The sequence below is a fragment of the Nicotiana tomentosiformis genome, chromosome 5 (genome assembly GCF_000390325.3).
Source record: "Nicotiana tomentosiformis chromosome 5, ASM39032v3, whole genome shotgun sequence".
Lineage (NCBI taxonomy): Eukaryota > Viridiplantae > Streptophyta > Magnoliopsida > Solanales > Solanaceae > Nicotiana > Nicotiana tomentosiformis.
This window is the reverse complement of record NC_090816.1, coordinates 110,157,835-110,176,459: the sequence shown is the minus strand read 5'-3', so window position 1 is coordinate 110,176,459 and position 18,625 is coordinate 110,157,835. Positions and strand designations below refer to the sequence as shown.

General features: G+C 37.5%; 1 protein-coding gene across 1 annotated transcript; it reads left to right on the top strand.

Annotated features, from left to right (window-relative positions):
- Nucleotides 1-17,937: 17,937 nt before the first annotated feature.
- LOC104098241 (monothiol glutaredoxin-S6-like) lies at nt 17,938-18,246 on the top strand. Its single transcript, XM_009604916.4, has one exon. It carries the CDS (start codon nt 17,938-17,940, stop codon nt 18,244-18,246), a length of 309 nt encoding a protein of 102 aa, XP_009603211.1.
- The last annotated feature ends 379 nt before the right edge of the window (nt 18,247-18,625 follow it).

Sequence of the window (18,625 nt, the reverse complement as noted above, 5' to 3'; positions counted from 1 at the left end):
AGTTAGACATACGCACCTTAAGAATTTAACATGGGGTTTTAATATATAGGGAAAAATAGTTCAGGAGGGTTTTAGGGATACTAGATAGTTTAAGTTGGTAACTAACAAAAAAACAATAATTTAGGGAGGTTTTAGGCTAAGTAAAATAGCTATGTTTAGTGCCACATGGTACGTTTTTTAGATAATTAGGAGCGTGTATTACACGCACCTATAAGAATGCAATGAGAAAGTTTTAATATAAATGGTAATATATAGTTCAAGGCCATTTTGAGGACACCGAATAGTTTAAGTAGGATACTGACGAAAACATGATAGTTTATGGGGTTAACTCTAAATTGTATGTCGTCACTATAAGCAACTGTTAAGTAGGTATATATATTTAGGATGTTCAAACAAATTTTATAAATTCATGCATATAAGAAGAAGCAACGTTGAGTACTAGTGTTCCAAACATGAAAATGACTCATGACCCAAAATCTCAATCACGGGGCCGTGATGACGCCTAATGGTTTGCTAGGCAAACCAATATTAGCTAAAGAATTAACCGATTCAAAAATTTTAAAAGTAGAATATTAATAATTAAATGCTGAAGTGCTCTGAAATATATGAAATAATTCCATTAGTAATGTTGTCTATACTAATCCCAGAAATCCGGAGTCACAAGTGCGTGAGCAACTAGAATACTACAAAATATAGTATGAAATGAAATACAATTGTTTGAAACAAGATAAATAGTAAACCAAGATAAGGAAGGGGACTTCAGGAACTGCGAACGTCGTGCACTCTACCTCAAGTCTCCTGGATAGATCTGATCCGAGCAATCTTCTCTATGCGCCGCTAGGACCAATACCGGAATCTGCATAAAAAGCCTAAAAGTGTAGTATGAGTACAATTAATCCCATATACTCCGTAAATGTAGAGCCAAACCTCAATGAAGTAGTGACGAGGCTATGACAAGACACTCACTATAAACTTGTACGAATAATAAATAGAAGACAATATAAATATAGAGAAAATGGATAAACTCATAAAAACGGGACCCGAAGGTCAACTAACATAGGGCCCCAGAATAACATACTCTCATAACCTCACATCACAGTACAAAAATAGAACACGACAGCTACAAACAGTTACAAAATATTATACCTAGTTGCGTCGCACAACCCGATCCCAAATCCAAATCAACATCTGTTGCGGCGAGTAACCCCATCCCAGTATCATTTCAATATCCATTGCGGCGCGCAACCCATTTTCATTATCAATTCATTTCCATTCTGTTGCGGCGCATTCCCAATATCAATTCACTATCATTAATAACTCAATACAACTAATTCTGAAATCCCAATACAAAAGGTACTAAAGCGTATGAAACACCAAGGAACTACGAGTAAGAGGACCCGACTCGATAGGGATTGCAATATCAAGAGAGGGAGAAACAATTGACCTCCTACAATAGGTAGATGCGGTGGGCTATGATAGATACAGTGAAATCAATCATTATTCCAAACTCTCTCTCACCGATCTGAAATATATATAAATCATGAATTCTTCAGAGCGGGCCGGCAGGCCGGGCAACCAACATCTCATATTCACAAACCTCGACAAATCATCAACGCAAGAATAGCGAAGGGCTCATATAATCAGATATAACATAATAAAGTGCAACAAGTAAGGTAAAGGCAATAAAGGCAAGTAACGACATGAAACAGTGAAGATGTTCAATAAATATATGTGGGAGCATATAGCAAGGTAACCGGATATTGATTGAGGAATGAATAAATAGAAACAGGTAACAAATAAATGACAAATAACAAATAAGGCATAAATAACAAGTAATAATAAGTAGCAATCAAAGAATGTAACGAGATACTACATAGAATAAATGAAGACATAAAGATAAATAGCTGACCCTGCAATGCTTTAACTCCATGACGGCGCATATACACTCGTCACCTTGCATGTACATCATATCCACACATAATTCACGAAACAAATAGACCAAACAAGTCCTAATTCTCTCAAGTCAAAGTTAAGTACGACACTCACCTCTTTCCTGAATCAAATCAACAATCAACCAAGGCTTTTCCTTTGGAACAAACCTCCAAATCAATCGAATCTAGCCAAATATCATTGAAACAATTCAAAACAAGCTTTAGAAATTACACACGAATGAAAAATGTTCATTCTTTAGCTAAATTGAAAAAGTCAACAAAAGTCAACCTTGGGCCCTCTTGGTCGAAATTTGAGATTCGAATCAAATTTTGATTATCCCTTCACCCCCAAGCCTGAATACGTGATTTGTTTCTAAATTCAACCTCAATTCGAGGTTTAAATTTTAATTTTACAAAATCCCTAATTTTCACCTTGATATTTATAGATTTGATGTTAAAATTCATGGAAAAGTAGTCAAAATTGATTGAAAACTAGTTAAAGTTGCTTACCAATAAATTTGGGAAGAAAATCCTCTTCAAAAAGCGCCTTTAGAAAGTTTAGGGTTGAAAAATGATTTAAAATGAGCTAAGTTCCGATTTTTTCAACTTTTACTCAGTTGCAGGCATCGCAATTACGAATTTTTCCGATGCTCGCAAATGCGAAAAACTAATCGCAAATGCGATAAGTGCCACAGTCCCTCAGAAGTCGCAAATGCGACATATAACTCGCATTTGCGAAGCTATCCAAAAATCCCTGCCATCGCAAAAGCGATAAAATGGTCGCAAATGCGGACCATCCCCAGATCGCAAATGAGATGATTTCTTCGCAAAAGCGATGACCACACCCAGTTACCACTTCGCATTTGCGAAATTGACATCACAAATGCGAGGCTCGCAATTGCGATTAGGTCTTTGCAAATATGAGACATGACAGTCACGCCAGCAACAGACTTGCACCAGCAGTTCCAAAATCAACCAAGACTCATCTGAAACTCACTCGAGCTACTCGAGCTCCAATCAAAACATTCACATAAGTATAATAACATCATATAAACTAGTTCTCTTACTCAAATCATCAAAATAACATCAAATATCAAGAATTGAACATCAAAACTCAAGGATTTCAAGTCTAAAACTAAATTTTACAATCATTCACATAATGTGCCGAAACGTCCTCAGGTCAGTTGGGACCCCAACCAAACATGCGCACAAGTCCATGAACATCATACAAACCTACTGGAATCGTCATAACACCTATCCGAGATCTTTTACCAAAAATGTTGACCGTGGTCAACTCATACCTCATTTTAAGTCAAAAATTATATTTTCTTTAATTGTTTACACATAACCTATCCGAAAGTCGAAATGGACTACGCATGCAAGTCATAAATTATCAAATAAAGCTATGGGAGGTCTCAGTACATATAAAATGAGCTAGTGCTCAAAATGATCTATCGGGTCATCACATTCGACACCTCTAAAAGAAGTATTCGTCCTCGAACGGACATAGAAATGTACCTGGACTAATAAAAAAGTGCGGGTATCTACTCATCATATCGAACTCAGAATCCCACATAGCCTCCTCGATCAGCTGACCTCTCCATTGCACATTTATAGAAGGAAAACTCTTAGACCTCACTTTCGAACCTGGCGGTCTAGAATAGCCACCGGCTCTTCTTCATAAGTCAAATTCTCATCAAGTTGCACCGTGCTAAAGTTTAAAACACGTGACTTATCTTCATGGTACTTTTGAAGCAAAAAAATGTGAAATGCCATATTTACCCCTGGTAGTCTAGGAGGCCATGCAAGCCTATAAGCAACCACCGCAACTCTCTCAAAGATCTCAAACGAGCCAATAAACCTAGGGCCCAACTTGTCCTTTTTCCCATACCGCATGACGCCCTTCATAGGCGACACTCGAAGAAGAACCATCACACCCATCATGTAAGCCGCATCTCAAACCTTTTGATTTGCATAACTCTTTTGCCTGGACTGCGCCGTACGAAGTCGCTCCTGAATCACCTTAGCTTCTCCAAAGCATCAGGGACCAAATCGGTGCCCAACAATTTAGCCTCACCGAGCTCAAACTATCCAACCAGCGAACGACATCGCCTCCTATATAAGGCCTCGTACGGAGCCATCTGGATGCTTGACTGTAACACCCCAGAAAATTTTGAAGTATTTAATTGTAAAGCCCCGTAAAATTTCGCAAATGAATTCAAGGTTTCGTGGTGCAAAGTGAGGCAGGTATGTGCAGGTTTGGATGCCATTCTGTGATCGACTATGCAATCGCAGAACATATCTGTGGGGCGCATAATGACCGCAAACCCAAACAGATTTTTTCCACTTTCGGAGGCCAATTCTGCAGTCGATATGTGGACCACATATCCATTCTGCGGTCGCATATGCGACCGCTTATCCTGTTCCGGATCTTTATTTTTTTAGATTTTTATAACCCGACCCTACTTCGTTAAATAGACGCAACAGACCATTTTTGAGCAAAATTTTGATGTTTTAGAGAGAGAGAGAGAGAGAGAGAGAGAGAGAGAGAGAGAGAGAGAGAGAGAGAGAGAGAGAGAGAGAGAGAGGAAACCCTAGGCTAATTATTCATTAAGTCTTGCTCAAATCTTGGAAGATTAACAAGGAAAACCTACAAGGTCTTCATCCTAAAGGTAAGATTCTATAACCTAACCCTCAATTTTGAATTTTGTCTAGAATTGGGTAATTAGTAAAATAATATTTGGGCATGAGAGTTGTCCATCTTGCATGCATGTGTTATCAAAGGGTGTAAGAAGATTGTTGAGCTAAGAATAGTCGATAATGGGTTTGGGATGATAGAACCCACCATAAAAAAACCTTAAAACCTTAATGCACACCTAGTGTTTCATAAAATGCTCAAACGAACTAGAACCATGATCATCTTCCTAAATTTTGGTTCAATTTGGTATATTTCTAAAATAGATTGAATTTGCTAAGTATTCCGGAACATTTTAGAGTTTAAGGAAGCTAAATTGAGGTATGTTGGCTAAATGTTCTCTCTTAGAATCGAATTCCATAATGTTCCCGTGAGTTTCAAAGTATGGGTTGCGTATTAAAATGTTATGGCTTTGAATCGTAATTCAAATGAAAGCTATTATGCTAAATTGTGTGGGAAAAACTCGATATGTTTAAGGCTCTAAATTGCTCATATGTGTACCTAAAGACTTGATTGAAAATGTCTTATTATTGATAATCTATAAGGATGCTTGAAAATAAAATAAGTGAATTGGAGATATAAAGTGTGGCCAACGTGCCAAGAATTTAAGTTATGATTATGGCTAGTAGTGCAAATGAAATGAGAGGATGTGATAAAGAATATGAAATGAGCCTCGACTCAATTGTTCAAAAATAATTTCCAAAATATAATTGCCTAAAAGCTTTTGTACTCAATTCATGCCCATAAGTGGCTGCTTTAACTAATGCTTTGCTTTATAAATATATCTAGTGTGATTCGAGTTCTTACAAACTCAGGTGTTGAAATTGAACATTGTCATCTCTGGGGAAGAGTATTGCAAGAATAAATGATGTATTGATTGTTTATGATTTTTATGTGTGTTTCTATTGCTGGTTGGTATGCCCCATTCTTTGGGAAGAAACCTTTGTGTTTAAAGTTCCCATTACAAATGGATTTGAAGTATATGATTTCTGAAATATTCTGTATGTTGATATTTAATGGTGGTCCTTGAAAATAAAAAGGTGAAAGTGTGGAACATGAAATACGGCCACCGTGCCAGGAATAAAGAATCTTCTGAATGGCCAAATAAGCCAAGGAAATATTGTTATTGTGAGTGACTGGAAATACTTATGAGAATTTACACAATGTGAAAGAGGTTGAGGTGAGTACAATTGTATTTATATTACCTTTGTGTGTAAATAAAAAAATAAAAATGTTTTTGGGAGTATCATTAGCAAAATCGAGGAAGGGTGGGTCATAAGGCCCACACCTGAAACTACACATGCCGGTGTAGGGTGGATTGTGATTATTCCCCTTATTTGGGATGAAATTGAAATATTGGTGAAATTGTGATTATTCCCCTTAATTGGGATGAAACTGGTAATAGTTGTGGATTGGAAAAGTCAACACACACGGCATATGTGGGAAGGCGGCCTAGCTGATCGGGTGAAGATCGGACGCCATGTTGCGCATATGGTGGTACTACTCTTGATAACAACTTTCTTTCGCATCACATGTCAAACCACATTGTTAGTGGGGAGATGGCCTAGCAGATCGTGCGTGATCGGACTATGTGCAAACAAAGACGGTGCTATATCGGTGCTAATGATCTCCCAACCAAAATTGTATATGAAGTTCTTATTTTAAAAATTATTATGTTTTAACTAGACATTTGGATATTGTTGATTGTGACTTGCTATTTCTATGTGTTGCCTTTTCTTATATGGGCATTCTATTTTGAAAGAGGACTTTTAGCTATACATACTAGTGCTATTCGACAGTACTAACGTCCCTTTTGCCGGGGGCACTGCATCTTTAATGGATGCAGGTGGTTCTACAGCTGGCGGCATTGATCAGTGATAGCAGTATACTCTTTTCAGATGATTTGGTGAGCCCCACTTCATTTCGGGGTCATGTATCTTTTGTTTCTCATGTACTGTATTTTGAGGTATAGCTGGGGCCTTGTTACCGGCATTTCCATATTACTCTTCTATTGTACTTAGAGACTTCGTAGACAGATTGTGGGTTGTGGTTGATGTTGGGAATTGAACTAGAAATGTTGGTATTTGGAAATCGTGTTTTTCATTAATTCTATAAACTCGTAATATTTTGGAAATTATGAATTAAGCTGCTAATGGGAATGAAAAGGAAGTTGTTAATAAAATCTTTTTAGTATTTGATTAATGGAGTACATCTCCTCTTTATTCATGGATGAGTTTGGGTAGAAGAAAATATAACGGGCTTGCTCGGCCGGGTAATCTCGGTTGAGCGCCGGTCGCGCTCTCCGAGTTTGGGGCATGATATTGACTGATAGCTATAGTTGCAGGTGAACTCCACTAGAGATAGAAACTGGTCCCACTAATGCCCGAAATCCATAGAGCATGCCTGCAACATGTCCTCCAATATCTGAATAGTACACTAGCACTGTCCATTCATCTGAGGATGAAATACGGTACTCAGCTCGATGCACGTGCCCAACTCATGCTGCACGGCTCTCCAAAAATACAATGTGAATTGCGTGCCCCGGTCAGATATGATGGAAATAGGCACTCCGTGAAAGCGGGTAATCTCCCGGATGTAAATCTGAGCCAACCGCTCTGAAGAATAAGTCGTTATCACCGAAATAAAGTGTGCAGACTTAGTCAACTGGTCCATAATAACCCAGGCTAAGTCATATTCTCTCTAGTTCCATGGTAAGTCTACCATAAAATCCATAGTGATGCGCTCCCACTTCCACTCTGGTATGTCCAATCTCTGAGTCACCCCGTCCGATTTCGGATACTCGTACTTCACATGTTGACATTTTAAACACCGAGAGACATAATCAACAATATCTTTCTTCATTATCCGCCACCAATAATGTTGTTTCAAGTCACGGTACATCTTCGTGATCCCCGAGTGAATGGAATAGCGCAAACTAGGAGCCTCCTCGAGGATCAACTCTCTCAACCCATCAACATTTGGAACACAAATCCAGCCTTGAAGCCGCATAACACCATCATCTACAATCACAACCACCTTTTCACCACCCCGTTGCACCGTATCTTTAAATACCAATAAGTGAAACTGGCAAACCTTGATGCACTCCAAAAGCGGTGATTGTGCCACAACACAAGAAAGAACTCGCCTAGGCTTTGAAACATCCAACCTCACGAACTGATTGGCCAAAGCCTGAACATCCTTGGCTAGCGACCTTGCCACTGCCGGTAAATATGCCAAACTGCCCATGCTCTCTGCCTTCCTACTCAATACATTGGCCAATACATTGGCCTTCCCCGGATACTATAATATGGTGATATCATAGTCTTTTAATAACTCTAACCATCTCCTCTGTCACAAATTAAAGTTCTTCTACTTCAAAAGGTACTGGAGACTCCAATGGTCGGTATAAACCTCATATGGAATTTCGTATAGATAGTGCCTCCAAATCTTCAGCGCGTGAACAATGGCTGCCAACTCCAAATTATGCATAGGGTAATTCTTCTCATGAACCTTCACTGTCAAGATGCATAGGCAATCAACCTACCATCCTGTATCAATACCGTGCCAAGTCCAATATACGATGCATCACAATACATAGTGTAAGATCCCGAACCTCTAGGCAACACCAACACTGGGGTTGTAGTCAATGCAGTCTTGAGCTTCTGAAATCTCACTTCCATTCATCGGACCATTTGAAAAGATCACCATTCTAAGCCAACTTGGTCAATGGGACTGAGATAAATGAAAACTCATCCACGAATCGGCAATAATATCCTGCCAAACCCAAGAAGATCCGAATCTCTGTCTGTGATGTACGTCTAGGCCAGTTCTAAATTGCCTCAATCTTCTTAGGATCCACCTTGAAGCCCTAGGAAGATATAACATGGCCCAAAAGGACAACCGAGTCTAACCATAACTCAAACTTCGAAAACTTGCCATATAACTAGCAATCCTTCAGAGTCTGAAGTATGATATGTAGGTATTGCTCATGCTCTTCCTGACTGCATGAGTAAACCAAAATATCATCAATGAAGACGATCACAAAAGAATCCATATAAGGCTTGAAAACTCAGTTCATCGAAACCATAAAGGTTGTTGGGCATTGGTCAAGCCAAATAATGTCACCAAAAACTTGTAATGATCATATCGAGTCCGAAAAGCTGTCTTAGGGACATCCGATGCCCTAATCTTCACCTCATGGTAGCCCGGCCTCAAATAAATCTTGGAAAACGCCTTGGAACCCTGAAGCTGGTCAAATAAGTCATCAATCCACAGCAACGGATACTTGTTGATAGTGACCTTGTTTAAATGTCGATAATCTATGCACATCCTTATCGATCTGTCTTGTTTTTTCACAAACAACACCGATGCACCCCAAGGAGAGATACTAGGTCTAATAAATCCCTTGTCAAGAAAATCCTACAACTGCTCCTTCAATTCTTTCAACTCAACTGGTGCCATAGGCTGAGTGTCCGGAACCAAGTCAATGCAAAAGTCGATATCCCTGTTGGGTGGCATACCCCGCAAATCTATAGGAAACACCTCTGGAAACTCACGCACAACTGAAATTGAATCCATAGAAGGAACCTCTGCACTAGAGTCACAGATATAAGCTAAATACACCAAACATCCATTCTCAACTATACGTCGAGCCTTTACATACGAAATGACCTTGCTAGTGGAGTGACCAAGAGTCCCTCTCCACTCCAACCTAGGAAACCCCGACATAGCTAACGTCATGGTCTTGACGTGACAATCCAAGGTAGCGTAATACGGTGGAAACTAATCCATGCCCAAAATCACATCAAAATTCACCTCTGACTGGCCTCCACCTCTAGTTGTTTGACCTACACCTCTGACTGCCTGACCCCTGCCTCTAGCTAGTTGAGCGGGCGGTGGAGCAACCAGTGCCAGAATCATAGCACGAGTACCCTGTTGTGGATTGCTGCTCCTCAATCTAGGATAGTACCTCCTGATATGGCCTGCATCTCCGCACTCAAAGCAACCGCTCAACTGACGTAACCACTGAGTCTGAGACTATCCCAGATGACCCAAATGACCATAGTAGTAACTCTGCAGTGGTGGTGCACTAATAGGAGCTGAAGATGCACTGAATACTGGCTGCTCGGAACGAGACACATACGCACCATGACCACCTGAAGGACAATGAGACACTTGCAGTGCTGACTAAACCGGCCCGATAGGATATTCTTCGCCAAATGAACCCCTGCCTCCAAACGAGGCACCATTAAAACCACCGAAATGACGAGGCCTCTTCTCAGATGTCTCCTCTCTACTCTGGCCACGAATCTTCTCGATCCGCCTAGAAATCTCCATAACTCGAGTAAAGGAAATATCATCCTCAGTCTCTCTAGCCATCTGTAGCCTGATGGTGTAAGTAAGGCCATCTAAAAACCTTTACACCCTCTACCTCTCAGTAGGAGTCAAGATAGTTACATGGTGTGGTAAATCCACGAATCTGGTCTCATACTGAGTTACGGTCATGTTGGCCTGCTAAAGGTGCTCAAAATGACTGCAGAAATCTTATTTCTTAGTGAAGGGGATGAACTTCTCTAAGAACAACTGAGAGAACTAAGCCTAAGTGAGAGGAGGTGAACCTGCTGGCCTACCCCGAACATACTCCTGCCACCACCTCTTGGCAGAACCAGTCATCTGAAACATCGTAAAATGAACTATATTGGTCTCCACTATACCCATGTTGTGCAATATCTCATGGCAACGGTCTAATAAATCCTGGGGGTCCTCAGAAGGTGAACCAGTAAACTGAGGGGAAAACAACTTGGTAAACTTGTCCAACCTATGCAGCCCTTCAGTTGACATCGCGGGCCTCTCCTCAGGTTGTGTAGAAATAATAGGCTGAGCTGCCTCAACTTGTAGAACTGTTGGGGTTTGATATATGTGAGCCATCTGCCCTGGAGTGTGGGTAGTAGGAGTCTAGGCTCCTCCCCTAGCCTAAGACACAGCCGGTGCCATAGGGGACCACATCGGCCGAGGCCACACTCTCTATAAGGCCAACTAGGTGGACTAGGGCGTCCTGAAGTACTGGGATAGCAATGAACCCTTCTAGGACCTGAGCTGGTCCAACTAGCATGATAGGAATAGGGATATCTTCCTCCTTCCCGATCTGAGGTTCAACAACAGGTGCAGCTATGCGTGCCCTAGGCTGAGCTTTGCCTCTACCTCCGGCTCTACCTCGGCCTCGGCCCCGGCCCCGGCCCTGGCCCCTACCCCTGACAGTGGCTGCAACCTGGGGCTTCTGCTCCTGATCAGCTGTGGATGCCATACGTATCCTCACCATCAGCGAGAGATTAGGAGAAACATAATTCAAACTTCAGCGATAGAATAAAGTCGCATAATAAAGAAAGAAAGAGATAAAGTAAAATTTTCCTAAAGCTTTATAGCCTCTAGAAGATAAGTACAAATGTCTCTGTACCGTTCCTCAATACTCTACTAAGTTTGCTCATGACTCGCGAGACCTAGGAAACCTAGTGCTCTCATACCAATTTGTCACGGCCCAAAATTCTAATCGCGTGGCCGTGATGGAGCCTAATATCCGCTTGCTAGGAAAGCCAACATTAGCTAAAGAATTAACCGATTCAACAATTTTAAAATCATAATATTAATAATTAAAGGCCGAAGTACTCTGAAATACATGACTAAGTTTGCTCATGACTCGTGAGACCTAGAAAACCTATTGCTCTCATACCAACTTATCACGATCCAAAATTTTAACCGCATGACCGTGATGGAGCCTAACATCCGCTTGCTAAGCAAGCCAACATTAGCTAAAGAATTAACCGATTCAACAATTTTAAAATCATAATATTAATAATTAAAGGCTGAAGTACTCTGAAATACATGAAATAATTTCATAAGTAACGCTATCTAAATTAATCCTAGAAATCTGGAGTCACAGGTACACGAGCTACTAGAATACTACAAATATAGTCTAAAATGAAATACAACGGTTCGAAATAAGATAACCAATAAAACAAGATAAGGAAGGGGACTTCAGGGACTGCGAACTCCATGCAGCTCTATCGCAGGTCTAGAGGACTTCTATGCACCACTAGGACCAAAACCACGATCTACACAAAAAGTGCAGAAGTGTAGTATGAGTACAACCGACCCCATATACTACATAAGTGCCGAGCCTAGCCTCGATGAAGTAGTGACGAGGCTATGACAAGACACTCACCATAAACCTGTACGAATAATAAATAGAAGACAATAGAAATATAAAAAAAATGGATAAACTCATAAGAACGGGACCCGAAGATCAACTAACAGAGGGCCCCAGAATAACATCATCTCACAACCTCACGTCATACTACATAAATAGAACACCACAGCTACAAACAGTTACAACACATCATACCCCATTCCAGCGCACAACCCCATCCTAAATTCAAATCAACATCTGTTGCGGTGAGCAACACGATCCTAATATTATTTCAATATCTATTGCATCATGACCATATTGTTGCGGCACACAACCCATTTTCAATATAAATTCACTATCATTAATAACTCAACACAACCAATTCTGAAATCCCAACACAAAAGGTACTAAAGCGTATGCAACACCAAGATTTATGAGTACAAACAGAGGACAACCAACATCTCATATTCACAAACCTCGGCAAATCATTAACGCAATAATAGCCAAGGGCTCACACAATCGTATATAACATAATAAAGTGCAGCAAATAAGGTAAATGCAATAAAGGCAAGTAAAGGCATAAAACAGTAAAGATGTTCAATTAATACTGGTGGGAGCATATAACAGGTAAGCAAATATTGATCGAGGAATGCATAAATAGAAACAAGTAACAGATAAATGACAGATAACAAATAAGGCATAAATAACAAGTAATGACATGTTGTAATCAAAGTATGTAACAAGATAATACATGTAATAAATAATAATGACATAAAGATAAATAGCCCACCCAGCATTCATTAACTCCATGATGGCGCATATACAATCGTGACCTTGCATATACACCATCTTCACACATAATTCACGTAGCAAATAGACCAAAACAAGTCATAATTCCGTCAAAAAGTTAAACACGACACTTACTTCTTTCCGGAATTAAATCAACCACGACTTTTCCTTTGGAACAAGCCTCCAAATCAACCGAATCTAGCCAAATATCATTCAATCAATCCAAACAAGCTTTAAAAATTACACACGAATTAAAAATGTTCAATCTTTAGCTAAACTGAAAAACTCAATAAAAGTCAACATCGGGCATGCTTGGTCGAAATCCGAGATTCTGACCAAATCTCGATTACCCATTCACCCCCGAGCCCGGATACGTAATTTATTTCGAAATCCGACCTCAATTCGAGGTCTAAATTGTAATTTTACTAAATCCCTAAATTCTACCCAAATTAAAACCCCTAATTTCTACCTTGAAATTCATAAATTTGATGTTAAAATTCATGAAAAAGTAGTTGAAATTGATTGAAAACTAATTAAAGTTATAAGTAGCTCGTTCTCGAAATATAAAAAAAATAACTAGTTCTCAAAACGACCTATCGGATCATCACATACTCTGTCTAATCATATTCCCCCTGCCATTGCAAAAAGTGAGGAGGACAGAATTCCACGGATAGATAGGAAAATATTCGCATATTTCTCAAACTTTAGTAGATAGAAATAGCACACAATATGGCACGTGGTCTTGCATAGATAGATAGAATGTTGCGGCCAATATTTAGTCTTATGGGGAATTCTTGAATTTATGCATCATTTAATTAAATCCTTCTTAATAGTAGTATGTTGGAGGCTTGGAGCATCTGCCGAAAGAAGAAGAAACAATGTATATATCCAGCTGGAGAGAAGATGTGCGCAACCATCTTTTTAATTTGGAAAAATGAAAGGCATAAAAGATATCCTTATGTACATGCTGTTTACGAAGCAGTAAGAGGAGGTATCAGAAAAGAATAGTCGTTTTTATATAGGGAGTTTTATGCAAATAATCGGTCGAATTCATTGCTTACTTTCCTAATCGGTATATACATAAATTATATATTAATTATACACGATTATATATATATTATACATATATTATATTTCTATCAGCTATTTTTAATTAGTTTAAGTTGTTAGGTGGACAGTTATTTGAATTAATTCTTCTTTTATTTTAATTGCGACTTTGCTTTTCCTGACCCGAGGGGTCTATTGGAAAACAGTCTCTCGACCTTCACAAGGTAGGGGTAAGGCTACATACACATTGTCTCCCCAAACTTCACTTGTGGAATTACACTGAGTTTGTTGTTATTTTTCTTCTTCTTTTATTTTAGTGGTTGTGCGGTTGAAATTACTATATATAAAAAAAGGCAAAATGGCCTCGTAGCCACCTAAACTTGCACTCATTTTTCAACCCGACAAACAAACTTATAACTTTCCCATTTGAACTCCTCAATTTGATCAAAATACATATTTTAAACACCTCCACCAGAGCGTGATTCTCAACCGCGCTGACGAATATGAAACATCACATGGTAAGCCTTTTATTGTTTGATATGTGTAATTAGTCGGTCCTTTTTTCAAAAAAAAATAATTTATCAAAATTTTACATTTCCATCACTATCAAAACCATTTCATGGTGAACCATTGCACGACCAGAAGGTCCACAACCACTAACTTCGTCAACCACCACCAAAAGCTCTAGCCATAAATATTAATTAGACCCTATCACCAGGAAAGAAAAAATTGCCAAATCAAACACAACAAACTTTACCGATTCAAACTAATAAAATTTCAATGTCAAACCAATTTTCCATGGCGCGAGCAAAACTGAAAAATTCATTTGCAAACTTTGATCTAATGTTTTGATTTCAATTATAAAATGCTCTAATCGTCAAAAAAATCTCTTTTACTCCAAAAATTAATTCCAATATACATAAATTACTTCCACCACCACCATTATTGTAAACATTTCACCGAAAAGGATAAATCTTATATAAGAAGTGAGAAGTTAAGAAAGATGAGTGGGGGAAGAAAGGAGGTAGCGTTTGAAATGCAGGAATATAAAAGCGGATGGGGGAAATGCATCTAGAAAGAAAGGGGTTAGGGTACTAGGATGGAAAGAGGGGAGGGGAGGGGATAGGGGTAGAGAAAAAAAAAAAAAAGGGGAGAGAGAAAAGGGAGGCGTGAGTGAGATGATAGAATTTGTTTTTTCTGTATGTGTTCTTTTCCTTTCTATTATTAATTTTTATTTCTGATTTAAGATTTTTGTTTTAATAAAATAGTATGTTTATGTGCTTTTGTTGTGTGATCGGCACTCGTTATTGCTACATCAATTACATCACTGTCTCACAAGCAGGTCAATGGTCAAAGGTATTTATTAATGTGCAAATAGTTAAGCTAATGTATTTAAATGAGAATGTTGTAAGTTTGTTTATCGGGTTGACAAATGGGTGCAAGTTTAAACGGTCCGAGGTCATTTTGCCAAAAAAAAAATCTTTGTTGAAAGCTAAAATTCAAAATATGACCCCACAAATTTATGATTCAAGCCAGTACAAAGTCACTTTTTAGATGATGTAATATTGTTTGATTTTATCAAAAATAACTCACATATTTTTCCAAAAAACTTCACACTATTAAATGGCCACTAGGTTATCAGATTTGTTTTCTTCAAAAGTCCATCACGATGATAGGGGGGTTAGGCTTGACCCTTACATGTTCCACAAATAAGAAAATGTTAACGTAGGGAGGATGATATAAACCTTAATTAGTCTCCAATACAACAAGAAGAATGACTTTGGACATTCTTATAGTCATCTAGCAGTAAACAAAGTGACCTGTGTATGCTTTTAGAAAAGGATAAACTATCCACAGTACTATATGGCTAATCATATGCAATTAGCCTGGTAGTTCTTCAATCTACAATGTATAATCCTAAAACTTGGTATATGGGCTTTGTCCATCCTATAAGCTCCTTATAAGCAATTCTTTAGTGGTAGCATCGAAAATACAGTAAAGGTTGGTTGAAGATGATGTTACGCGACGTGTTATGGTCATTAATCCCTCTGTGCCAAATCATGTGTTATAGTTTCTCGTTCAAAAAAGAATTCATACTTCTTTATTTAGAAACAATATCTTTCAACTTCAAATTTTACTCTCAATGAGATGATTTATAGTTATATAAATATCTATAGCTTGTTTTACACCACAAGTTTCAAAAAAAAAATTCTTAAATTCTGTACCTAGTCAAAGGCCACCACATAAATTGGGACATCGAGAATATTATTTTATACTACTTCATATGCGTTTGGCGTTTGGTTTAATTTTGGTATAAACAATTTAATACGATATTTCTGATGTAATTAATTTATACCAAATCCGACATGCAATAACTTATATGGGAATTAGGGATTGCCTCCCCTCCATTTCTCATTCTCTCAATTTCCCAAGTTCCTATTTAGATTTGTGACACTTGTCATCTTTATATATTAATGATCCAGATTTATTTAACTATCAAATAGTCTTAATCATGGTTAACATGTCTTTATTTTAGGAAAAAATACTCTCTAACTTTAGTATGAAATCTTCATCTCCAAAAATAATATTAAAAATATACAGACTAAATGAAGATAACATGTAACTTATTTGCCTACTTGGCGGAAATTTTAACCACCCAAAAAACAAAGTTGAATAAATTGCTGCAATATATATCTAAAATTCGACATTATCGCCTCTATTTGTTTTTGTTTTTGTTGAGAAACATTCTTAACAGTTGTACATCATTGGATAAAAAAATGCATAAGGTAACTAGTTTTTCCACTAGCAGAAACTGAATAGAAGCCAGGAAGTCATGAAGTTGAAACGTATTTATCAACAGCCCCCCCCAAAAAAATACAGCGTTTTCGTATTTTGTTAGGCAAATACTTTAATAATATTTTTGGAAATAATGTTTTCTTACTAAAGTTCTAGATTATATTTCCTAAAGTAATGGTAATATCACCTTATTAACCATGATTAAGACTATTTGATAGTTAAATAAATCTGGATCATTAATATGTAAAGAGGACAAGTGTCACAAATCTAAATAAGAACTTGGGAAAATTGAGAAATGGAGAGGAGTCAAATCTTTCCCATGTTCTTATTTAGATTTGTGACACTTGTCCTCTTTACATATTAATGAGCCAGATTTATTTAACTATCTTAATCATGGTAATAAGGTTGATATTACCATTATTTTAGGAAATATAATCTAGAACTTTAGTAAGAAATCATTATTTTTAAAATATTATTAAAGTATTTGCCTAACAAAATACGAAAACGCTGTAGATAAATACGTTTCAACTTCATGACTTCATAGCTTCCATTCAGTTTCTGCTAGTGGAAAAACTAGTTACCTTATACATTTTTTTATCCAATGATGTACATATGTTTCTCAACAAAAACAAAAACAAAAACAAATAGAGGCGATAATGTCAAATTTTAGATATATATTGCAGCAATTTATTCAACTTTTTTTTGTGTGTGGTTAAAATTTCCGCCAAGTAGGCAAATAAGTTACATATTATCTTCATTTAGTCTGTATATTTTTAATATTATTTTTGGAGATGAAGATTTCATACTAAAGTTAGAGAGTATTTTTTTCCTAAAATAAAGACATGTTAACCATGATTAAGACTATTTGATAGTTAAATAGATCTGGATCATTAATATATAAAGAGGACAAGTGTCACAAATCTAAATAGGAACTTGGGGAAATTGAGAGAATGAGAAATGGTGGGGAGGCAAATCCGGGAATTAGTATTACGAATATAAAGCACCTCAATTTAGCCACTCTCAATGCAGATCGTTTAAATGTATCCTACCCCTCATATGTAGTTTCTTTCTTATCCACTTTCTATGTAGATCGTTTACGCGCACCCAACAAAATATTATGCTACAATAATACATAGTTATTTTGGTTCTTGCAAGATCTGTTAAATTTAGCACATTAAAGCAACAAATCTTTGAGGAATATTTTAAAGATAAACAAATCCCACTCTCTTATCAGGTAGACAAAACAAGTCAATATGCCTTTATAATCTCAAAATCAAGAATAATTTAGATACCCCTCACTTTTCATGTTCAAGACAATTATATAACTTCATGGAAGTTCAGGTCTCCTCATATTACTCAAGCCTTAAATTAAACTACTTCCGCACCTAGTGCGCTTATTAGTCTTACAGTCTTCTACATTATATCCACAATTTCTAAACTAATAGTTGTATTTTATTGAAGTTTTCTCTTTTTTGCTCTATCAACTAATTGAAAAGATGGATGCAGTGAATAGATTAGGAGAAGAAAGCCCTGTGGTGATATTTAGCAAGAGCAATTGTTGCATGTCTCACAGTATAGAAACCCTAATTCGTAATTTCGGGGCGAATCCAACGGTGTATAAGCTTGATGAACTTCCAAAAGGGAAGAAAATGGAGAAAGCTTTGATTGAAATGGGTTGCAATCCGAGCACACCAGCTATATTTATTGGGAAGGAATTTGTTGGTGGTTCTGATGAGGTGATGAGTCTCAATGTTAAAGGCAAGTTGAAGGAGTTGCTTATTAACGCTAATGCTATTTGGATATAAAACTAGCTATAGAACTATGACTGGTCACGTACGTGTGAATGTTTAATTACATGCATTTCTTTCTTCTTCTTTTTTTTTGGTCAAAGAGAGATATTATATTATATTACTAGTAATTAATAATCGTAGTCATAGAGTGTTTACTTGCAGTTAAATCAAAGGTGTTGTTTGGTTTTCCTTATCAGCACTATATACTATTTTCCCATTTTGGTGAATATATTAGTCAATAAATAATGTCTACTTTTACAGACGTTGTTTTGCTGTTGTTATTCAGCACCATTTACTATTTTCCCATTTCAGTGTACTAAATAGTAATGGTTTTCCCCCTTAAAAAGATGTGATATATATGCTTTATTTATGAAGTCTGATATGTGCGGAGGTT

Excerpts from the sequence above, each read along its gene's own strand:
- LOC104098241 (XM_009604916.4), top strand. The coding sequence starts at position 17,938 with ATGGATGCAGTGAATAGATTAGGAGAAGAAAGCCCTGTGGTGATATTT.